Here is a 25,000-nt window from a genome sequence, read left to right on the forward strand (position 1 = left end):
ATCTTCACACCGGGCGCCAACCTCTCCTTTCGTGAGGAACAACGTTTGGACGAAGCGTCGGCAGAAGTGACAATCGCTTGCATGATAAACTGCTGAAACAGAACCCCCCCCCCCCCTCCCCCTGCGCCTGAGAGTGTCTCTCTCCTCCAAACTACAGCAGTACGCTGCTCTCCTCCCCCTTTTCCATCAAACAACAACATCACCGTTGTTATGTTCATTGAGCTGTTCGTCGAGCTTGTTCTGAGTGACCCTGAGTGTGAGTTGAATGAAAGGTGTGGACGGTCGGTGTCCCACTCCACTGAGGCTGAGTGAGCTGGAGAGTGAGCCTGAGAGGCTACTCTAAGTTGGCACGGAGGTGCAGGAACGGGTCGGGGGGGCAATTCACCAGCTACTGTGATCAGGTTGTGGTTTGTGCCGTGTTACACAACAGTAGATAGAGTCAGGGACTATCAGTTACCACTCAGACCGCGGAGCCAAGGAGAGCTCCCAGCCAGATATCAGTCTGACACAGCAGAGACCGCCCGACTCTCCTTCACACCACCGAGCAGAGAGAACCCAGTGTGTGTGTGTGTGTGTGTGCGCCTACGTGCCTGCAGTCCCTTGCCCACATAGGGCCTACCTTTTTTAGAAATGATTATTACATAAGGCAGGTATCTGTTTGATATCAACCCCCTCTCTCCTCTCTCCCTTGCATTTATTTTCATATATTAGTTTGCAGTATCGTTGTTATCTAACGTGTTCTGTTCACAAAGGAAGCTGTCTTCAGAAGGCCTCGTTGTGAAAGCTGGTGTAGTGACAGAAGAAGTGTGTGTGTGTGTGTGTGTGTGTGTGTGTGTGTGGTGTCTGTGTCTGTGTCTGTGTCTGTGACTGAGTGTGTGTCTGTGTCTGTGACTGTGTCTGTGTCTGTGTCTGTGCTGTAGCACTGTGCGTTGCTCTGTGCGTATGCTACTTGCTACTGTGCGTTGCTCTGTGTGTATGCTACTTTGATCTAGCGCTACCTGACTATCTTTGAAGGGGCAATCACATATCCTTTGAGCACAGCCTTAAGACAAGCGTCAGGGCCCCCTACCCGAGGAAAGAATAATAACAGGGAGAGTGAAGGGATGAGATAGCAACAGAGAGAGAGAGAGAGAGAGAGAGAGAGAGAGAGAGAGAGATAGAGAGAGAGATAGAGAGAGAGGGGAGGATGGTCGAGAGAAAGAGAGAGGGGAGGAGGGTAGAGAGAGGGAGAGAGAAGGAGAGGGTGTAGACATAGATACTGTTGAAAGACAAAGGAAAACATGCTCCATGGTGAGGCAGAGTCAGTTCCCCTACTTGACCACTAGGAGTGCTATAAACAACACTGCCCAGCTCCTGTCCTAATGACATGGATGCAGTGGTGGATTGAATAGAAAGAGTGTACTATAGGAGAGGAGTCACTTCTGATTAGTGACTGAGTTTGTCTCAAATAGAGTGGGAGAGAGAGAGAGAGAGGGGTGAGGAGAGAGCGAGAGAGCGAGAGATAGAGAGAGAGAGAGACTCTTGGAGAGAAGGAGAGAGTGCACTAGACTGTTTCGTCTCTGTGAGATGTCACAGGTAGATACATAATTTCTCAGACAGCTCTGACAGTCTGTCAAGTGGCAGAGCAGGAGACGGACTCCTAGATGTAAACACACAAACAGAGACACACACGCACACACACACACACACACACACACGCACACGCACACACACATTAAGACAAAAGACTAAATTTGGTCTGAACCAATATTACCTATTAGCATATATAGTGAAAATCCCGCTCATGGAGAGGAAAGCTGAAAAAAAATACAAAAACATTGTTCAATAAATATCGTCTTCGACTGCAAAGCTTGGTAGGTCTCCTCACCCTGTTGTTGAGGTGTCTCAGTATCATCAGTGATGTAAGTAGCCTAAGTGTTCTCTTAAGTATGCGTGTATTGCCCATGCAGCTATTAGCATAACTACCCAACATCAGTGTAAACATCCCTTCCTGCTTCCTCCTCGGCTTGGTGTGTCTGGCACTGGTTTAATTGCAGCCTTACTCTTCCTTAAATGCTAATAGTCCCCTCATGGTTTATGAATATTAACCAGGTCCCAGTGGTGTGCCTGTGCTACTGTGCTGTGCTGTGCTGTGCTGTGCTGTGCTGTGTGTGTGTGTGTGTGTGTGTGTATGTGTGTGTGTGTGTGTGGGGGGGGGGGGGGGGTGTGTGTGTATGTGTGTATGTGTGTGTGTGCGGGGGGGTGTGCGCGTGTGCGTGCGTGTGTGTGTGTGTGTGTGTGTGTGTGTGTGTGCGCGCGTGCATGTGTGTGCGTGCGTGTGTGTGTGAGTGCGTGTGTGTGTGTGTGCGTGTGTGTGTGTGTGTGTGTGTGTGATCGTCTGTGTGTGTGTGTGTGTGTGATCGTCTGTGTGTGTGTGTGTCTGTGTCTGTGTCTATGTGTGTGTGTATTCCATCAGCTTCACTTAACATTGCCACCCCCCCGCTAAGTCCCTTTGTGACAGGGATGCAGGTGACTCTCTGCGGGCATGATGCCAACTCCCCACTACCAACCCCCCCCCACCCCCCGCGCGCCGCTCTCCCATTCAGCCGAGTGGAAAAGTCACTCCGCCCAAACTCAATTAAAGCACACAAACACAATGCGGAGGAGGAGAGTAGGAGGAGGGAGAGAGGGGGAGCGACATGAGAGTCATCAGAATAAAGATGTCTTAATTGCTCTAGCTCCGCACACCCGACTTCATTATGCCTCTATGAGATCACAGCAAATCACAGGTGTACCAGCTCCTCTGAGGGTTGTTGTACTGACTGAATGTGCCACCAGAGAGAACACCCATCAAGAGAGAGGGAGGGAGAGAGGGAGGAAGGGAGGGAGCGGGGGAGGGAGGGAGGGAGGGGGGGGGGGGAGGGGGGGAGGGAGAGACGGAGGGAGAGAGAGAGAGAGAGATAGAAAAATAAGAACAACTAAATACTTCTCCACTGTGTTATTATCCTCATCTACAGGAAACATGAACATTTTTCTCCTTGCCATAAGTGTATATAAATCACATAATGTCTAGTCTATGTGAGTGAGAATGTCATGACTGAGGCCCAAATTACACCGGAAGCGTCAACCTTACCTTACCTGCGCTTTACCTTAAAGTGTCATTTAGGCGCTTTACCTTAAATTGTCATTTAGGCGCCATTCTAACAGGTTGCTGCAGCCCGACCGGGCGACACACGCTGACTGCTGCTACTCGCTAGAGAATAGAAGGCTCGCCTTTTCAGCGCGAGGCCGACGTGAAAATGATGACCAGCAACATCGATTTCAATGTCTACATCTGTAAATATGTATATATATATTTTTTAAATCAACACTTCCGGTATCTGTTTCAAAGCAGCACATTATATTATGTTAACATCAGGTGAAGGGCAGTATTTTTCCAGTGATTTCTCCCTATGTCGTCACGGTAACGTTGTGTCGCGTGATATGACGTGTGTGTGTGTGTGCGTGTGTGTGCGTGTGTGTGTGTCTGTGTGTGCGCTTCGTTTCATTTTTCTAATCGCTCATTAAGGATGGATGACAGCAGAGACTGAACCCAGAAGAATTAATATTGAAGTAAAATGAAACATTATATTATCGATGGCCATTATCAAAGGCAAAACTCAATATACAACGATAGGGCTGGTAGTGGCAGCTCCGTATTAAAGAACGGCAGTCACTTTTTCCCCGGTGATATCTTAATTAAGTTAATGAAAGTGGTTAAGAGACAGAGAAGGGGACATAGGGACAGCATGAGAAGGAGAAAGAGAGGTAGAGTGCACAACTAACAAAACTGCGGGCTGTGCATCAAATCAGTTTGAGGGAGAGATTTGAATGAACCCAAAACTTGACTGTGAAACTCGACTTTCAAAGACTTGGTGCGTTCTTCTAGCATCAGCATCTAGTGATTATCTTCCTCTACCCTCCCATCTCTCTCTCTTTCTCTCTGCGTCTCTGTGTGTGTGTGTGTGTGTGTGTGTGTGTGTGTGTGTATGTATGTGTGTACGTACACAACGCAATGTACAAAGACATGGCTGGCAGTAGCAGCTCCGCAGTAGAGCCGTAACAAACAGGCAGTGCGGTGAGGACGACGCCAAAAAGGTCCAGCAAAAGTTCCGCCACGCACACGCGCCGCTGAGGTGACGTCGCCAGTGTGATTTAGGCGTCGGACACTCTCCAGGACCACGGTTACGAAGACAGGAACTATCTTGAGCAATTATCCCGAAAGTCACAAGCACAATGCTTTTAGTGTTACACTTTAAACCCGAACAAGCTACAGTAAATGTGCCAAAACCATGTCTCCAAAGTGTTACGGAAGCAAAGTACAGTGCATACTTCATCCACATCCTCCTGAGAGGTCGAGTCCAGTGAGCTGTTGACATGGGAGCCCGTGAGCGCCAGTGCTGTGTCAAGGTATGGGCCAAACACAATGTGAAGGGATAGGAAGCAGGGCATGGCTGTCTGACATGGGGGGCATCCATGCAGTGAGCTGTGGCCGGGCCTCCAGATGTAGAGACCCTAACTCAGGCCCTCGTAGACCCCTGCTTATCACCCCCCACAGCAGGCATCACTCTCCACCTCCCTCCATGTCTGACTGCATAAGAACATCCAGAACCTTTTAAACCGGGACCTCATAACTAGCCAACCACTGGAGAACCATAGCTTTTCCTTCTCCTGAGTGTACATTTTAGATTAGGCAAAGAAGGGGGAAAAAAGAAAGGAGGAAAGAAAAAGAGAGAAGCCGAGCCACAGGGGTAAATCATGAGCGTGGAGGGGCTTTTAGCACGCACCAGTCGCCAACACGGCCAGCGTGTCGTTTGACACATTTAACTTCCTGTGGAAAAGAGGGACGAGATGTACAAATGCAAGTTAAGGTCCTCCGATTTGCCTCTAAGCAATCCTCTGTGCTAGTTAATTTTAGATGAGGAGGACTTTGAACGGCGAAGGAACCCATATGCTCCGAATGGTAGAAATAGCTTTTAAAATGCTGCTTAAGAATGAGAAAGTGGAAATGTATTATCCAAATGAAATAGGCAAGACTATCAAAACTAGGACACAGTCATGGACTTTTTTGCGGACGAGAACACTCACAAGTTTTATATCTCCGTTTCGACTTCATGTCGTGTTTGGGAAGCTGCTCCGTAGTTTGTTAGTTTTTAGCGTTCTGTCTTTTTTCCAGGAACAGGAATTCACGTCCTCTACAAATGGACTGAATATTGTTTCAGTTCTTTTTTAGTTTCTTTATGTTTTGTTCATTCTTCTGAAGATTGGGAGGTAGCACCAGTACATTCCTCCTTACAGATTTAAATAAGTTGCAAAGTCATATATTTAGATTGAAATGGTGTATTGCGGGCACAACTTACGATCGAATCGTAATATGACGTGTTTTTCATGAATGAAATTCTAAATAATATATCCCACGGTTTTGTTTTTTCCATAAGGCTACTATACTGTATGTACCATGTGCCCTGTGTTTCAATCTCTATACTGGTAGGTTATAGATGTTTCCCTGTTAAACACAAGGTACAAAACAGTCACTTATACTGTACACACATGGACATTATTCGTTGACTAGAGAACAGGGGTGCACAAGCATGCAGACACACACACGCACACACACACACACACACACACACACTCTCATATCCTCAGGTGCCACATGTGTCTGTCTCATGTGTTTAAAGGAGTGTGTGTTGAGGTTGGGCTCCATGCTGTGTTGGTGTGTTTCCGTGCTGGTGGCTACAGACAGACTACAGTATGTGCAGTAGGACCATGTTATGGCCAAAGCTGGATGAGCCTTGTAAGCTGACAGTCAAACAGTTACGGTCAGGCAGCCTCCCAGCCAGGCCGTCATCCTACCTCCTTGCTTTCCAAGGCCCACAACATCCCAGCGCTCAGTCCCAGCTCACTGTGAGCTAGCGTCAAAACCAACAGTGCTTACGACATTGCAGGAGGAGGTTTTTCGTTGCCGCTGTGCTGTCTCTCCCCCCTCACTCCAAACGCTCTCAGATTTGTGGGTTTGTCCTCCCGCCAGGCAGATTCCTGATTCCCGTCTAGCTGCGCATCACCTTAATTGCTCCTCCTCCTCCTCGCCGCGTCCTTTACCTTTCTGACAGGCTTCTTCCGGCGCCTTCTCTCAGCAGCGGCCTTGGTTTGGCAGTCTCTTTGTGTTAAATCAGTCCAGACAACGGTTGGCTGTGAAGAAGAGTGAACGGAATCTAAATCCGTCACGCATCCGTCTTTTTCTGCAGCCTCACTCGGAGACATATGACATTCAACAGGGAGTTTTTTTTTTTTCTTTTTCGGTGCTCTGCTGATGAGTGGAGAAAAGTGAGGGATGATAAATGAATAATACATGTGTGATGTGTCGACCTCCTCCTCCTCCTCCTCGTCCTCTGGTGGGTGGTGGGGGTGGTGGTGGTGGTTCTGGGAGGCAGTGTCACTGAGGTCTGTCAGGGGAGGTTGATGGCGGGGTGATGGCGGTGTGTGACAGCTTCACCGGGTGACACAAAGAGTCGGTTGTTTGTAAGTGCGGTCGACCCCTGGGTAAACATCCTCCGTTGTTTATCCGCAAACAAATGTTTACCAGGATGCCGCTCTGGATGGCGCCAACAGGAAGTGACATCACTCGCCACCGAGGGAGCTCTGAAGAAAGTTCACTTCAGAAGCGTCCTAGAGACCACATGTGCTCCTTCCCTTCTCTCCCTGTGTGTATTAAAACTACACTGAGAGTAGAGGACCTCCGTCTAACTCAGTAAAGCAATATGTATTAGGTCTGGTTGTCAGTACAGAGACATTCGTATCGCTTTGTTGCTTTGAAAGTGAATGTTTAGCCGCATAATACCGGTAGCTTGACACTCTTTTTTTTAAATTTCACTCATTTTATTTCCTGAGCATTAGGACGCAGATGAACCTCTCCCTCAGTTTCTTTGTAGTGCAAAACAAAACCTCCCCTCCCTCCTCTCTAACGACCCGTTTCTTACTCTGACCTCACTCCAGTGTTCTCTCCCTCATCGTGACTCCGTCAGGTCACTGCAACTCTCTCTTCGCATGGAGGAGCTGGGATTAAAACGCTGTGATTAATGTGTCACAGCCTCAACATACTGCGTGCGTGCGTGCGTGCGTGTGTGTGTGCATGTGTGTGCGCGCACATGGGTTCATGCGTGTGTGCGACGTGTGTTTGTGTGCAAGAAAAAAAGAGAGACAGAGCGTGTTCACTCACACGTATACATTTATCAGCACTCATCAGTGTCCGTGTCTGTCGCCTCTCTATCTCCGGCTCATATTGGAGAGAAAAAAATGTCTCTGGTTAATTGCAAACGTTCTCCTTGGCATGCAAATACTGTCCGGCAGCTTGCCTAGACTGGCCCTTTCTCCTGCTCCGGTCCTCTTTTCAATTAAGATCCAGACAGAGATAGAGGCGTTCAAAGGGAGAACGCTATGGAGAGTTAGGCCCCAACGCTGCCCCAGACAGAGGGATATTGAGTGGTTGTGACCCCACTAAAGCACCACCTTGCTGGGCATCAACCCCCCCCTCCACCATCATCCCTCCTTGTGAACTCTGTGGAGGTGGAGGTGTCCTTGGATCAGAACCATCACTATAGAGAGCAGGCTTCAGTTAGGCTGTTGTCTGGGGTTTGGACAGTGAAGCTCTTTATCTTGATGTTAAGATCAGACACTCTTCTCGCTATTGTGCCTTAAGGTGCTTTTAAGGAGGCGCACTTTGGGTGTGAATATTAATTTCGATGTTTTTTTATCTCGCATTTCATGCTTTTGTCTAGTCGGCTCATTGAAAAAGGGAGCTCTTCATAATACGGCTATTAAAACCAAAGGTGTAAAGGTAAAGCGCTGTAAATGTTTGACACGCACGCTTAACGTAACGAATCATTTAGAGGATGTTCAATTGTGTGTTTATCTAGAGTTAGGAATTGTTAATGAATTGTCACGGACCACAGAGATGTATGATATGTGTTTAAAAAACAGAAGTGGTTATGTTGTCAGAGAAGCCGCGATCCGCCAGCTGCAGTCTGTCAACCGTTCTTTTCCGTCTCTCCCCCTCTCTCTCTCCCCCTCTCTCTCCCCCCCTCTCTCCCCCAGCTCCCTCAGTCCAGACACGGACCCCGACGACTCCTTCCAGCGCGAGGGCTTCGGTCGCCAGAGCATGTCGGAGAAACGCATCAAGCAGTTTGACAACCCCTCTCAGCTGGAGATCATCAAGACGCGCAAGTCCAAGAGCATGGACCTTGGTAATCATGCACCGTGTCCGCACTCGCTCCTCCTAACCCCCCCCCCCCACACACACACACCCCACACACCCCCCCCCCCCACACACACACCCCACCCCATCCTGGCCCTCAGCCCCCTTCCTCTGTCCCTCACCCCCCGACTTTGTGCCCAGTGGCCCGGGATGAAATGTTGGGTACTGTACATCCTTCTCCTCTACAGCGACAGTGTCTAGGGATGGACAGGCAGGGCGGGGGGGGGGGGGGGGGTGGTGGTGTTACTCTGACGAGGAACATGGTGAGGAGTCACTAAGAGCCACTCCCACCAGGAGTGACAGCCGCTGTGCCTCGGATCACTGAGTAATCATGACAGATAAGACATATTTTTTTATCCACCCAATGTACTGGAGCCTGGACCTGACTTGTACAATCCTCCAGAGAGACTTGCCCGTTTCACTAAACTCTTTAAAAGGTCTACTGTCCGTCTCCTTTTAGTCTTAGTCTGAAACTTCACAACAAGCTCAGTGCACACCCAAGCCCCAGTGTGAGATACAGTAGAGGGAAAGATGTGAACAGGCTTAGTTTAGGGAGATGGATGGGTTTCACTGTCAGATGAACTCCATCTCAGTCCTTGATCATTGTTAAGTGCGTTATGTTTTAATACCAATTAAAAGTGTAGATTAATGAATGGATGGACATAATTGGAGGAAGAGATCAGATCTGAAGCGTGTGGACAGAAAGCCTCTGTATCACTGTGACAACGGTCTCATGACAATCCCACGTTCTGTCCTGTTTAATCAAAAAGCATCTTAACCCTGCAGTAAAGTGCTCTCAGCAATTACTTCTTAATGACAATTAAGAAGATTGATAAGTGAGGGAAAGTCATTATAAACCCTCAAAATGAAAGTGTATGCTTTTGTTAAAGGGCCTTGTTTAGTTCCTGGATAACATCGTTGTAGCACTACTATGAGCATTAACACTAGAACAGCCATGTGAGTAAAGAAAATGTTCTATCTTTTCACTCGATGAAATTCAGGACCCTCCTTTCAGGACTTTTCCTAGATATGTGCGTTCTACCACCCAGTATCCTTACATTTTCTAAATCACATCAGGATAAGCTAGTATAAAGCTATTTTGCTGTTTTTCTGTGTAGGAAGCAGGCTAATTTACCAGCGGCCAACTAGTGACCGTGGTGTGTAAATAGCAGCTTCGCACTGTAAAAGGGGGGGGTCATTTGGCTCTTTTAGTAGGTAAAAAAGGCATGGCTGTTCTAGTGTTAAGCTAGCCTTGTCAGTGATAGATTATTGGAAACTCAGGAAACCGTCAGACGCTTCCTGACTAGTCAGATGAAGCGTGGGGGTGTGACCAGGCGTAGCCGCGTGTCAGAAATGAGTGGCATTTCCAAAGAGCTTTTCCTCACTAGTGATTCCAACCGTTTTTTCAATTCCCACAGATCACCCTCCCGTAGCTCCTAGCATGTTTCACAAAGCTGTTTTTCCCACTTAGACTCGTTTTACTTACTAAATAGAGTGTTTTTTTTCTCACGCCTCTTCAATCTTGTTTCAGTTATTCTGTGCAGAATCTGATCAGCACTAGCATTTCATGACATCGAATCCCCTCACGGTAAAAAATATGCTAAAATGCCGAGACACCCTTAAGGTTTGATTCCGTTTAGAACAAGACTGAGTGGGGAGGAAAGTGGAGAATGGTACACATTGCTCCATGGCTGAGAGTAATGCTAACACATTATACCAAGTCCACCTGGTGAACTGAATGATTGACAGCACTTGCATGGGTTTAATATCTCTCCACTTGTGTTTGCTATCCCTAAGCTCTTGAATTGCCTTTCTTTCTCTCTCTCACTAACTCACTAACTCACTCACTCACTCACTCTCTCCCTCTCTCTCTCCCTCTCTCTCCCCCTCTCTCTCTCTCTCTCTCTCTCTCTCTCTCTCTCTCTCTCTCTCTCTCTCTCTCTCTCTCTCTCATGCATGTCGGCTGACTCACCGTGGAGGATTGCCACGGTAACACAAATAATCAGTTAGAGATCCTGGGACGGTGGGCTGATGTGGAATGCGGGGCACTAACCAATCACACTTGTTTATGCTTTTTAACAGTAGCAGATGAAATTAACCCCACCCCCAACACAGAGAGAACGGAAGGTAAGCACCAATCAGGGTCCTCTGTACATCCCCACCCCCCACCGGACTGGCCAATCACTCAGCACTGCTTGCAGGAGTCCTCCTCCGATTGGCTTGCGCTTTTGTGCTCGGATCAGGGGTCAAGAAATGAGTCTGGCAAGGGGGTGTCAATGCTCCTTGGCCCCGTTTGCCATCTCAGAAGGGGATCGGCTGTGTTCTCTATTCAATTTGTGAGCGATTATTCCTTCGCCCGAGCAATAAATGCATGTTAAGGACCGCCATTCTGGGTAATTGCACTGAGATCAAAGAGTTGTTTTCATATTGTAGAGAGAGAGGGTGGCGTTGGGTTGAATAGAGGCTTGGCAACGGTTGTGGGAAGCTCTGCCACCGCGTTGGCTCTGTAGTGGATATGATGGCAGGACACATTCATTACTCTGAGAGGTGTGGGGCTGGGAGGCTGGGGGGTGTGGGGCTGGGAGGCTGGGGGGACGGCAAGGCTGCAGACCTCCACTAGAAACAGAGATGCTGGATGCCAGTTGGCCTCTCAAGATGACTGCTATCAATCCATCACTGTCAGCCTGTGTATTCTCAGCTCCGGTTGTTTGTTTGTGTGTGTGTGTGTGTCGGTGGGTGGGTGGGTGGGTGTGTGTGTGCGGTGGGGGGGGGGGGGGGGGGGTTTGTGTGTGTGTGTGCGTGCGTATGTGTGTGTGTGTGTGTTTGTGTGCGTGTGCGTGTGCGTGAGTGTGAGTGTGTCTATGTGTGTGAGAGTGTCTATGTGTGTGAGAGTGTGTGCGAGTGTGTGTGAGTGTGTGTTTGTTCACTAGGATAAGTTGAGAGTACAACAATACAAACCGTAATATTCGACAACAAAATCCACACACAGTCCTTTGCAATGGTACCTTTTAAACACCACTGAGTTAAAGACTTTTCATGCTTGGAAAACCACACCCTCAAAATCACATCCCTCTGGTGACCAAGAGAAATGATCTATGAGTTCAATTGAAGATAGATTTGTCTGAGGAATTCATGTCCTATGGCTATAAAACCTTTATTTTGAAAGCAGTCTTTCTGGATAGTAAAATAGAACAACTGCAATCTGTGTATCATTAGGCTTACATTACATAACAACTAAAAAGCCTGTTCTTTACCATGGCTCACTTGCTTTGGAGTGGAATTGAATTGAGAATAATGTTTCAGTGAAATGTAGTGAAACAACATGTGGGGATTAGTTGTGCTTGAGGAGGGGGATCTTCAAACAGGGTTCCCGCGCTGGTCTTAAAAAGCCTTAAAGTCTAAAATCCCAAAATCCAATTTACAAGGCCTAAAAAGGTCGCAAAATGCCAGTTTTTCGGTCTAAAAATGAGGTGCTAGGTCTTAAAAATGAGATCCTGCAAGGAAATCAGTCCGACCACGTCTATTTACCGGAAATGAATCAAGCTGGAACCCAAAAAATGCCAATTCGCTTCCTTTTTTGTCTGTATGGCAGTGAAATCCCTAATTTCATCACCTCGAGGATGACAAAAAGCTATCATACGGTGTCACGAATAGGTCTAAAACTATATTTAAAGAGGTCTAAAAAGGTCTGAAATTGGACTTGTTGAAACTTGTAGGAACCCTGTTCAAAACAGTGCAACATGTTTGTGTCCTCTCTATCATTTCAATAGCATCGATTTCAATTAAATTATCTAATCCACAGACACAGAGATTATATGTATATGCTTGCAACGTAATGTTTTGTCCGTAATCAGTCAGTCATTGATGGCGGCTGGGTGTAGTGTTATTGCGATACGTACACTTTCAGTTGTCATGCCAGAACCGACATGGAGCACTCAAGATTATAACATGTGCTCCCGAAAAGTAGCATGGGTGAACCAGTCATCAAACATGTTCAAAATGTACTTCTGTCAGCTGTACTTCTACTGTATGACTGCAACACAGCAGTTCTGTACTTCTACTGTATGACTGCAACACAGCAGTTCCAATAGCCAAAAGCACACCCTCTCATTTCTTCGTATAAAAAATTACCCATAATTGTACTGCCATCAACACTTCTGTATCCCGGTGCCATGCAGTAATGTGACAATAGAACTTTGAACTGTACGTATGTTGTTATTCTTGGACTGTGTTCCCTCCATCAGTGCAGCCATTCTTTCTAATTGCAATAATGACTCTACATTTGAAATGATATGCATTTTGGCTATTTAATAGCAACCGACTCTAACGAGGTAGGCAAAATGACAGAGACCATTACCAAGTGATACCTCCACTACTGATAAGGGTTGCAGTGCTATTTGCTATTTTAATCATGCTACATGTTCATGTATTATTTTAATCATGCTACATGTTCATGTATTATTTTAATCATGCTACATGTTCATGTATTATTTTAATCATGCTACATGTTCATGTATTATTTTCAGTGTCACTTCAACCAATGGCCATGACGTGAGCGATGTTACATTACTGATTAGCCTACCGTCATCCATACAATACTGATTAGCCTACTGTCATCCATACAATACTGATTAGCCTACTGTCATCCATACAATACTGATTAGCCTACTGTCATCCATGCAATACTGTCATCCATACAATACTGTCATCCATACAATACTGGTGCAATTTTCAAACCCTGCCAATAGTATTTCTGGACTTCTCCAGCACGCAGAGAACATGGAGATTCTTGTGGGTAGAATATCAGATGAGAATGTGCATCAATATCTAAGATATTCATGAGACATACTCCTCCATCCCAAATGTGCAGTTGGCACAATGGTGCAAACTGGGCTGGGTAAGGCAAGGGAATGAGACTAGACCATGGTGTATCTTTGACTTTGTGTCCCCTTAAAACAACACACACTTTAAACTGCGCTGAAATAAACCAAAACAACTAATTGAAGAGTAAGCTGAATCCATGGAGGCCCCTCTCTGTAGGTAAGGGAATATATAGACATATGAGACACTATCAGTACCAGACAACAAAATGCAGTGTAGTAGTAGACCAATAGCAGTAGGGCAGACTGTATAAGGTAGCAGCAGGAGGCAGCGTGAACATTGACAGCCTCTCACACTGTGTCTCAGGTTGGGGCTTTGAGAGAGTGAAATCTTAAAGCTTGGCATCATGGGTAAAGTCTGCCCCGTTGGAAAGTACACTGTCTTCCCCCAGGCAAAGCAGCAGATTCAGAAGGCATTGGTGTTGAAATTAGACTTTTTGTTGTGTATTTCTTTTCTTCTTTCTTTCTTTTTTTTTTGGCAGAAAGAATTGTTTACCTCAACCTACCATATTCTGCTGTTATGACATACAAAATGTAAAGCAGAAATAGTATGATTTACTGTATACCATATTGTATATTTTGAACATGGAGTCTTTCTCAAATATTCTCCAGCGAAGGAAAAAGAGATTCATCGATGTTGAGTGAGTCACAGAACATATCAGAATAGCACACGAGCAAAACAGATCCACTTATATGACTCAGCAAGTTGAAGTAGCTCTCCTCCAGTCACATCCAATGTCACGGTAACCCAACCGAATGATGACAACAGCGCTGATTGAGATGTTTGTCGTAAGTCACGGTAATGGTGATTCCTCGCTGACACATGTAGAATGGGCGGTCGGGGACGGTGTGTGGACGTCCTCTGCTCTCCTAACGACCCCCGGGCGCTGGCAGAGACGTAGGAGCCCCGCCGACCCAGGGATGCCTCCACTTCCACTGGGAAGCCAGGACACGGCCTCCCCCGGCCCACCATGGGACTATTTTTAGCTTAATTACCCTTTTAACGCTATGCTTAAAACCCCCACTCGCTGAATAAATGATGTGTAATGGAGGCCCCCGTCCATACACAAATCTTTACATGCAAAGGGCTGCCTTGAATAATGGCTGTGGGAGCAACACTTTAGCTCTTCTAATTATACTATGGGCTCGCAGCTCCTGTAATAACCGCGCTTGTGATTTATTCATGGAGTTTGCGATACCTCTTTTAAAGGTTTAATGATAATCACTCCTCGTCCAATTGTGTGTCCTGGTTGCCTTTGGTTTCATCTTATTAAGAATATATTGCACATTTCATTCATCTCTCCCGGCTTTGTTAAGATTTAACGTGTTAGGCTGTGTTTTTTGGGGGGGGGGTGTTTTTTCGTTTCGCATTCCGTCTTTCTGATTTCCATTTCTCCTTCGAACGTGTGGGGAGTGACAATCCTCTGTGTGTGTGTCTGTGTGATGAGGAATATATTTGTTTTTCCCCCCCCTGAAAGGGATGAGGAGGGAGGCACAGGACTCTGCGTTTGTTGTGTGATAGGAATCATATAATAGACTGCCGTATTGAGAGCTGTCCGTCAAAGCCTCCCCCCCCCCCCCCAAGGATTCTGGGAGATTCAGGTGAAAACAAAGGAAGAGGCACAGGCCTATCGGGAGGCTCTCTCCCGCTCACAGACACACCGCTCCAAATAGAGACAATGGCAGAGAGAGTTTTTTTGTGATTTCGAATAGCGAAATGTGCTGAGCGGGGGGGGATAATTCCCTGCTTCCGAGTACTGCAGATGTCATTTGTGTTTCCGTGAACTATTGCTTCTCATCCTGGGTTTATTCTCCAATCCTATTGTGTCAAACATGCGCCGTGCAACACGGCTTCTGTGTGTGTGTTCTGTTTGTGGGATTTATGTATAAGCTTCAAAAGCCTCACATTTACATGACATTTGGACTATGATGATTAAGTCACGTCCCCCTAGCATATGGAGAGTGATCGCATCCCCCTACCAGGGACTGAATTTCTGGTTCTTTTATCTTTGTTATGTCTGTCACTCCCATGTCCTTCAGCTGACACACGTCTTTCCTTTTTGAGAAATGAATCTAGATGATTTCCACTTGCACGCAGGTGGTCTGATAAGATGAGTGACTATATTTCATTGTCTTATAAAAAATGTAAAAAAAAATGTAGTAATCAGAAATGGGCCTCACTTCCTGAGCAACAACCAGTAAACTGCTGTCCTGTTCCACAACAGCGCTGTTAACCCTGGTGACATTTTCGAGAACACAGTTAAGTTTAATTTTACTGTCTCCTCAGCTGGAAGGTTGCAAATGTTATGTTTCCCCTGTCTGAAGATTGCATTATGGGATTGGTACTTGTTTGCGCTTATATTTGAGTGCTAGGCCCACACTGGCCCCCTCTGGAGTAGAGCACCTCAGGAACCTTTACTTACTCTGACAGGGTTAGGATGGAGACCAGTGTTTAAGCCTCGGTTTACCACCTAGGAAATGTAATACCATCAGCTAACGGCTGACCTCAGTTCAATCTGTCCTCCGCAGCAGGGTAGACAGAGGAGGCTGGGGAACACAGGATTGCACTCAGAAGAGTTCAAAGGTCAGACCTTGGATGACCAGGCCACCTGTGTTTGTCTCAAAATTCCTCCTCTCTAAAACCCTTGTACCAGGCTAGAGGGAAGTGAGTCATTGACCAACACAATTGTACTCCCTCAGCCATTGCCTTTTCAAAGTAGCCGTCTATGTGGTGTCTCTTTGAAGCGGCAGGGTTTTGGCACTCGTGTGTGTGTGTGTGTGTGTGCGCGCGCGCGCGCGTGTGTGTGTGTGTGTGTGTGTGTGTGTGAGTGTGTGTGTGTGTGTGTAACACCAGGGGAAGCTGGGGGAGGTAGAACACTGGGGGAGGTAGAACACCAGGGGAGGCCGGGGGGAGATAGAACACCAGGAGTGCTGGCTAATCACGAAGTGGATGTGGAGCAGGTTTGCTTGGTTAAGGGATCAAGGAGAGATTAGCCCAAGGTTTCAGCCAGCTGAGGCAGACGTCAGAAGCTGCTACTGCTTGTAAAACTATGATAACAGTGGCAACACATATGGATTACTGCGCCGGGCTGGCAGTTTGCCTTCAGTCGCCTAGAGATCCGCTGACTTTAGCTCTCCTCCAATTTCCCTTCTTCTCAAATCACCTGTAATCATTTCAACCACTCCACTCCTTCTCTCTACCTCACACGCTGGGCTTGTCAGAAGGGGTATTCACTAAGAGAAGGTAATAGGGTTCGTAATTGTTTTCTTTCGCCGATGGAAGTTTATTTGCTTAGCCTAATCTTGTGTTTGACTGCGCGTCCTTCCATCTACAGATCCTCTGTGTTGAGCAGCAGCAATAGAGCATGCACCATTTAGACTCCTCCAAACAAGTCAGGGACGTTATTAATGGCAGAGAGGAGGGGGGCATGGGGGGCAGAAACAGGACCACATGGTTCAGTCCTCCTTAGGGAGCCATCGGGGAGAGTTTCAAGAGATTGGAGGTGAGGAGGCGGCGGGGGTGTTTACACTATGTGCGCAGTCACATGAAAAATAGCAGCACACGCTTACGTGCTGAGAACCGGAGGGGGCCTGAGTAGACAACGCCGGTCTGGCGAGGGAACAGCTCGGGGGATCCGACTGACACAGCCTGACAAAATGAAATACCAATACTAGAGTCTCGCCCCACTTACATACCTTAAACAAAAGCCCAGCAGCCATTGGAAAAATAATTACAGCTGGTCAGAGTGTAGCTCCGGAGGAAAATAAACACAAGCAGACCCTAATTGTGCGCCGTACAACAATACCCTTTCAGTTGTGACAGTCTGTCGGACTTTCCTTGTTTGTTGTTTTTTTAATATATCATTTGCATGTTAATTATGTTTGCCCATGCATGATTGGGCCGCCATTCTATCTCTAACATGACAATAATGTGAACACCGTTTGTTGTGTTCATGTCATACTTTATTGAACATTTTTCCTTTATCGGGGTGTTAGCATATGCGAACTGCCAGGCTGATGTGATGAATGGTGTTGACAGCAGTTTGTAAAGTTTCCGTACACATGCTTATCTCTCCAGATCAAACAGCTGGCTTCTGTTGGTTACAGTATGGAAGACTGAGTCCCCACCTGGCTAGACAACATCTACATAAAGAGCAATCCCATGTCGGTGTGGCGTGAGACCCTGCCCCTATATAGTGTTGTTATCTCCCCATCTGCACGTGTTCAAAGCAACCGCAATCTCCTCCTTTGAAGTGTGGGTGTTTGTGTGGTGTCCTTTTAAAGCCTCATTTTGTAGGGGCTTTAAACATCCTTAAAAATGAATGTATGGTTTAGAATGCATGAGAGGCCTATTCAGTGGAGGGGTTCAGACAGAGAGGGACATGGAGGACATGGAAGTGGAAATGAATAGGCTGAGCGTGCATGTTTAGTCTACGAGGCTTTTCTGTCGCTCTCCTCTTGTACTCCACATCCCTTCCTGCCTCCTACTCTGTGACCACCCAAGGAAGAGAACTGGCCATGTGTGTTTGCAGTCGTTACCCTGTTGGCTTATGGAAAAGATTGATGGTTCTCCAAAAAAACTGTAATGGTTCTCCAAAAAGTACTGCAAGTACCCGAAGCTTGTTGTAACCCTAACCCTAACCCTAAGAAAGTGTAGTTAGCTTACACGTTCACATTCCAAGCACATTACATTATTGCTGTTTGAGATAAGATTACCATGGTAGAGATAAGAACATGGGTTGCTCTTTTTCCATCGTGGCAAAATGTTCCTACAAAGATTGATACCCCAGTTAGTGTTAATCACACTCCATTTGATATCCAATGACATCATTTATTTTCCAAATTAATTTGAAGACTATAATCCTCCCTTTTTCTTGTAGTGAATGACTTGCCAAGTAGAATATATTTACGTCATCACTTTGGTAGCTAGCGAAATGTAAATGATTTATAGGCGTATAGAAGTTCAGTGGTTTCATGCCACATTTTCAGGGAGGGAGGATCACACACTATTAACTCTTAATCAGCCACGAGGGGTCATTTGACCTCGGTGAGTTAAAAAAAAAGCGTTATATCTTTGCATCTTTGAATTTCAGGACCCTCCTTTCATGACTTTTCCTAGATATGTGCGTTCTACCACCCAGTATCCTTCCATTTTCAAAATCACATCAGGATAAACTAATATAAAGCTATTTTAAAGTTTGTGTAGGAAGCAGGCTAATTTACAAGCGGCCAACTAGTGGTCGTTGTGTGTAAATAGCAGGTTAGCATTGTAAAGAGGGGTTCGGACCCCTGAGGCGGCTCTTTTAGTAGATAAAAAGGCACGACTGTTCTAGTGTTAATGTACCGTTCTGAGACCTGTGCTCTACCCTGTTCCATCGCAGGCTCAACGCGAGACATCGGACCCTCGCTGGGCCTCCAAAAGTCCAGCTCCCTCGAGAGCCTTCAGACTGCTGTCGCTGAGGTGACCCTCAACGGGGACGTCACCGTCCACCGGCCGCGCACGAGGATCATCAGAGGGCGGGGATGCAACGAGAGCTTCCGCGCGGCCATCGACAAGTCCTACGACAACCCAGGTGTGGTCGCTCCCAGAGACGACGACAAGGGCATGGAGACATGTAAGTGTTACGTAGATCTAGGATCCTCTACAATCAGGCTAATGCCATACATATATTATTGTATCGTTTCTGTTCAAAACGGTCAATCTCAAATTAGACAGTTTAAGTAGAGAAGGATTCACCCCCCAGGCAAGTGGGTAAGACTGGCCTGTTTATTAGAGAGAGGCAATCAGCATTTACATGTTTCTGTCATTAATATTCAGATAGTGATGTACAATACTGCAGAAGGGAATTCTAAGAGACTCTTGCAGTCTGTTTTCCCAGAGGGCTTACAGACATTTTAAGGGCATTGCTATTTATCAGACAACATAGCTGTTCTATTATTTACTAACGATTGTCACAGACTCCTTCATCTTTGATTATGTTGGAATTTCACCGGGATGGGAGTGGTTAACAATAGCCCTCCTGTCCACCAGGTGGCAGATAGTAGTTTCAGAGGTGTCGCTGAGGCTTCTTATTCATTGTTCGCATACATCACCTAACCCCCAACACTGCGTCTCCTGAGACACCCGCTTTCCCCCTTTACTGTGTCACCTATGACTTCTACTGCCCCCCTTGTACTGGGGCAAAAAAATTAAAAAAACGTTCACTGAGACTGCCAATGGCCCCTGGCCTGAGCTAGATTACTCTTCATGCTACGACTGGTGGATTGATGATTCACTTGCTTAGTCAAATGTATTGATTGTAAGTCACTTTGAAATAAGGCGTCTGCTAAATGCCAAAAATGTAAATGTAAATGCATATGGTGACTAGTTTGATTAGCTTTATCATTGATCACATTTCCTTACACTTATGTTTATGGATGTTATGTTATGTTGTGGCTGTATATTCTGTATCCTGGATGTTAGATATGCTTTCATTAACCTATTCCTAGTTGTCCCAAGATTCATGTACGTGTTCGAGTATGATTCCGAGTTTTATTCAAGCAATTGACATACTGTCATTACATACACAAATAGGTCATCTTATGCCCATCAGTGTCATCAAACATTGCCATAAAACCGTTCTGCATTCCTTACACAAGTGTTTTATTTTCAAACATATTCCATGACTGGAATGGAGACGAGACGTACCATACATTTTCAAAATGGAGTCTCTCCCTTCCTTCCCGACTGAGCACCATGGCAGGTATTTCATGACAAAGAGACATGCACTGGGTTTATAGAGAGGAGCGTCTTACATTCTGGGACAGGTGATAACACCGCAACACCACAAGAGTAATCGGCAGATATATTTTTCATTCCCCATTAAAGAATTCCATTAAACGAACCGGGGGGAAAATGTGAAAAAGAGGGAATTATTTGCATTAATCGCTTTGTTCTCATAAGCTCTGTCTGCAAACCACTAAATACCATCTTATCTTGCCGAAGAAAAATGGGAAAAGCTCCCGATTCCCACTTCCGAGGTATATTGCATTCTCCGCCATGATATTCAAATAAGTCTGTTTTTCAATTTAGATAAAAGGAGCCACAGACTGTGCTCGTCACCGGGGTTAATAGTCAAAGTTGACAGATAAGCAGCTCCTTTTTCTACACCCAGACTTTTCCTTTACATAAAATGAGAATGTGGCATCACCTAAGGAGAAATGTGTCCCCACAAGATATCCTAACCAAGCAAATGTATTCTGTTACGTTACTCTGTGTTTTGTGTTTCATAAAAACCCTGCTTTCGGAGCCTGAAATCCCTTTTTAATCTTTTTGAAATGAGCCTAGCAATTGTACCTGTCTGTCACAACTCTCATTGAAACACAGCGAGATGAATGCCCCCTTTCACCATTGAGAGAGGGGGATTTAATGGTATACTTTGATTATAGTGTCAACACATTTTGTATGGGTGCCGTTGTCCCTGAGATAGTTTTAATTGCCCATGCAATTATTCTCTGTTGAGCCCTGCTATGTTCGATTGGCAAGCTAAGAACCCTTACTTGTTGTTGTAGCTTGTGATTGCTATTGATTTTGCTTATTGCTGTTTTCAGTAGGCTCGTTCCCACCTGTCTGTGTGTAGCAAACGAAGGGAGGTTTGTGAAATGAAGTGTTCCCTGATATTAAGACCGTCTTCATTGATGATTTCACTTTTGTCTTTTGGCAACAGTTTCTGTGGTAACTTTATGAAAACAAATGAACTTTCACGCACGCACGCACATCCAATTGTCAGGCACACACGAACACAAGCGTAGTCACACTTTTAATAGGTTTGGTTGTAATCTCTTTGTGATAATTACTGAAAACAAACCTTCAAGAACTTGCGTGAAGAAAGACACACACACACACACACACACACGCACACACACACACACACACACGCACACGCACACACACACACACACACACACACACACACACACACACACAGGGTCCCCAATGGACCAGGATTACAATCTTTAGTGTGTTATCTGACATAGTATCATTTAGAGCCTCTGAAATTAGCACTGTTGCTAATCTTAGCCGTTTTAATTGCCAGATGCTGCTCACTTCTGAGATATACCGCCTTTGCAGGATGATATGCAGACTGAAAAAATGAGAGATAGAAGTGATATCTGTCCCAAACCTGTTAGTCTTATCATCTCCCAAACTGGGAAAGTGAAGTGGAAAAAAGCAACATAGCATAATTGAATAGGCTTAAGCTACGGATTTGCTTGCTATTCTTGTCATACAGTGCTCCGCGGCGAGATTCCATTTCAGTAATTTCCTTTGAAATGGCCGCCGAATGAAATCGCTGATAAATCGACGGAACGAGAAGGAAGCTTATCCTTGAAATGTGAACCTAGCCTTTTCTCTCACCGTAGTCAGTCTCGTCTGGTACACTGAGAATCCATCATGGACTCTCTCTTTCTCTGATAAGCAGTGTTCTTTCCCCCATCAAAGGCAGCACTGAGGCAATAACGTCTGAGACATTAATAAGTTCTAATCTCAGGAACATCTACCTCGTGCCTCGTCGTGAGAGATATGCCGTATGCACCGTGCCGATTGGAGGAGAACGTTTCTCGCAATTAAGATCCCCGAGGCTTTTCCTGAGATTATTTAAATGTGCAATTAGTGACAGATTAATTACATTTTCCTTCAGCCAGACATGTTGCAGTGTAATGGAAACCTTGAACGTAATCAATTCAATCGACTCACAATGTCACTGAAAAGGGTTCTATTTAAAGATGGCGGTTTACGTTGACTTTTACGACGACTGAAAACCGTGATGGTACTGTAGTGCATTGTTTGTGTAGTTTGTTTCCCATGTGGAGTATCTAAAATGCAAACATTGGGAATAACTGAACTCCCGGAGTTGGGGATGTACGACGTGATCAGCAGAAACGGAGTCTCTCTGGGTTCCACTGTTCCATCTTCAAAGTAAACATTCTAATTGAGTGAGGCTGATATAGTATGCTGCTTCTCTATGTTCAAAGGCACCTTATGGGATACCATAATTCCGTTGGTACTTTATTTGAAATCAGCAAAAAAAAAGTTGGATGTTTTAATTAAAGAAGAGAGACTCTGCTGGGAGACACAGAGGAAGGGAATGCTGCTGATTGCTCATTCAATTACATGGCTCTTTGTTTTAACCTACTTTGCACAACGTGGCCTTGGTGTTGCTCGACTGTATATGTATTATACGTATTATACAATATATATTTTTTTTTTTACCAATGCCTACAATTTCATCCAAAATCCATCCAAGAGCATTGCATTCAACATGTAAAGACCCCCCTTCTCTCTCTCTCTCTCTCTCTCTCTCTCTCTCTCTCTCTCTCTCTCTCTGCCTGTCTGTCTGTCTGTCTCTCTCAGTGGACGAGGACACAGAGGGGAGCTCACGTTCGGGTCGGGATTCCATATCGACTGACCTCACCTTGCCACCCAGCACCACGGCGGTAACCGCGGAGAGACAGGTGAACGGCAACCGCCCCAAAGACGACAAGAGGAAAGAGAACGGAGGAGAGAAGGAAAGGAAGAAGTCTGAGAGGGATAAAGAGAAGGACAAAGAAAAGAACAAAAACAAAGCCGCCAAGAAAGGAATGCTGAAGGGCCTGGGTGAGATGTTCAGGTAAGGCCAGCTGCTTCTCACCATCCGTCCCCCCCAGACCCAATCAACAATCTCTTTAATGTATTCTGCTAGCAAGAGCCAGTCAGACCATGACTGGTCTGGAACACTCCTGAATCACAAAGTGTATTCTGACTGCTATCGCTACTAATAGGGAACCCCTCACCTTGACCCCTGTTTCGGGTTATCGCCCAGCGAGGCCATCAGCACATTTGACATTGTTTCTTTTTTTTTCTTCTTAATAAGGTGGACATGTTTTATTCATAACGCCACGTGCTGCTGCATCCCAGCCAAACATACATTCAGCATTCGCTAACGCTAACCACTGGACAATGCACCGACACCGCCTGGCTACTAATGGGAGTTTATGTGAAGGAAAGTGCACAAAGTTTAAAAAAAGATGGAAAGATTATTGGCTTGATAGAATTGAATGGCCACTGTCATTCGCTTCTTGCAATAGGATGGGGGGCTACTCACTTACACAGTAGGCCTTGATTTACAATAGCTTAGCCTGATTCACAAAGCTTACATTCAAATGTGTCCAATTTTAGCCAATGTTATTTATAGATCTTGTTGAGTTTATGCAGTTCATCTCATCTCTCTCTGCTGAGGTAGGTGAATGGGGAGAGGGGGGTGCACTGCCTAGGGGTGTTCAAAGAAGCAGGGGGTCCAAGCTTGAGGTTTCAGGGCTAAGCTACTGCCATTGCTGCTAGCTAGGCTAATTAAACAGAAAACTACAGTTAATTATTTTGATTTGGTGCTCATTTGAATTTGGGCATAAATTAAAGGCGCGTGGTGCAGCTGTTATCACGCAATAAGTTGTTTTCCCTCGGATTAGCATAATGGGATTAGTTAGTGTATCGTGGCGCCGGCTCTGTAATGAACAATAAAGATGACAAGTGTTTTGAGGTCAGGTTTCAGGAATTCAGAAAGGTCGCTTATCTATCATAATTTGTGCTTTGGTAACAGCGTGCAGTCTATAATTACAGTACACAGGCACGCAAAAAACACACACACACGCACACACACACACACACACACACACACACACAGGCCTAATTTGCTCGTACTTTGAAGTGAGTTTGATTAGCGAATTAAAGTGGAATTTTTGAATCACAGGTTTACCCTTTCTGTGATCCGCAATCAACGCCACTGGCAAAGGTTGGGTTTTTCTTGGGACTAAAAGACCGAGATTATGTTCCTGGGGCTAGGGACCTTCGTGTGCCCTTGCCTGGCACATCATCGTTCTTCATTATCTCTGAGTGCCACCACCACTTAAGAGTTGGCACACAGCAGCCCTTGCTGACACTCTCCCCTGCCCCCTGCATTTAACTCCAGGCTGGAGACAGCTCCCAAAACCAGCAGTTACTTCTCTCTCTCCCCGATGCTGACTCCCCCCTTGGCCTTACTTAAGAAGCAGAGAAGCAGAGAAAGTTGGAGATAATAGAGAACTAAGATGAGACAGTTGTAAGGCATGGCAAAGGTATCGAGCTAAACGGTTTGTTTTGGGGCAGAGAAAGAGCAACTTAAAACAAATACATTTGTGACAACTGCCAATGAAAAGGGCTACCTGTAGGCAAAATCATTTACATGTGCTTAAACTACAGATTGTAAGCTTTCAAATGATGCATCATACATTGAAATCGGAAACAAATTGAAGACGACATGAGTATTTGAAAGTTGCTACACCTGAAATCACTAAGCACAGAAAATCCCCATCAAAGATAATGAATCCCCATCAAACAACAAGAAACGAAGTCATTGTGTTATAGATTACACTTATTTAATTAACGTAAAACTGTTCGGAAAAATAACGAGTGGGTACTTCACATCTTCGAGTTGAATGTTAGCTAAAAAAACGAAAATCTGAGTTTTAGGTCAGAAAAACTTTCAAGACGAATTTCACGTCTTTCTCATTTCCTAGAGGTGTCTGTTTACATCAAATTGTGACACATTTGTCTAAGTAAGTGAATCCATCAGTCATCATAAGAAAAGTAAATATATGCTAGGATCAGGAGCCATTGGCAGTCGCAATGCTAAATCAATGTATTTACAGTAGAGAAACTGTACAGGGGGAGAGTGGGGATGAAGAGGTCTTTAGGAGGGACAGTTAAGATGTAGCCTGAAGAGATGGGTCATCGATCTACGGCGGAAGATAGGTAGTGACTCTGCAGTCCTGACAGAAGATAGGTAGTGACTCTGCA

The 25,000-nt window shown here is 45.6% G+C and overlaps 1 protein-coding gene across 1 annotated transcript in view; it reads left to right on the top strand.

The window, feature by feature from the left end:
• pard3aa (par-3 family cell polarity regulator alpha, a) overlaps window positions 1-25,000 on the top strand; it is a gene marked incomplete at both ends in the record, with an annotated part of 345,696 nt that overhangs the window by 222,967 nt on the left and 97,729 nt on the right. The window contains 4 exons of the mRNA XM_080544006.1: window positions 8,113-8,261; window positions 10,355-10,399; window positions 18,534-18,767; window positions 22,544-22,799. Of these exons, the coding sequence (XP_080400132.1) occupies window positions 8,113-8,261; window positions 10,355-10,399; window positions 18,534-18,767; window positions 22,544-22,799 (684 nt within the window). The remainder of the gene's footprint in view (window positions 1-8,112; window positions 8,262-10,354; window positions 10,400-18,533; window positions 18,768-22,543; window positions 22,800-25,000) is intronic.

This window comes from Nansenia antarctica, assembly GCF_963989245.1.
Source record: "Nansenia antarctica genome assembly, chromosome: 13".
Lineage (NCBI taxonomy): Eukaryota > Metazoa > Chordata > Actinopteri > Argentiniformes > Microstomatidae > Nansenia > Nansenia antarctica.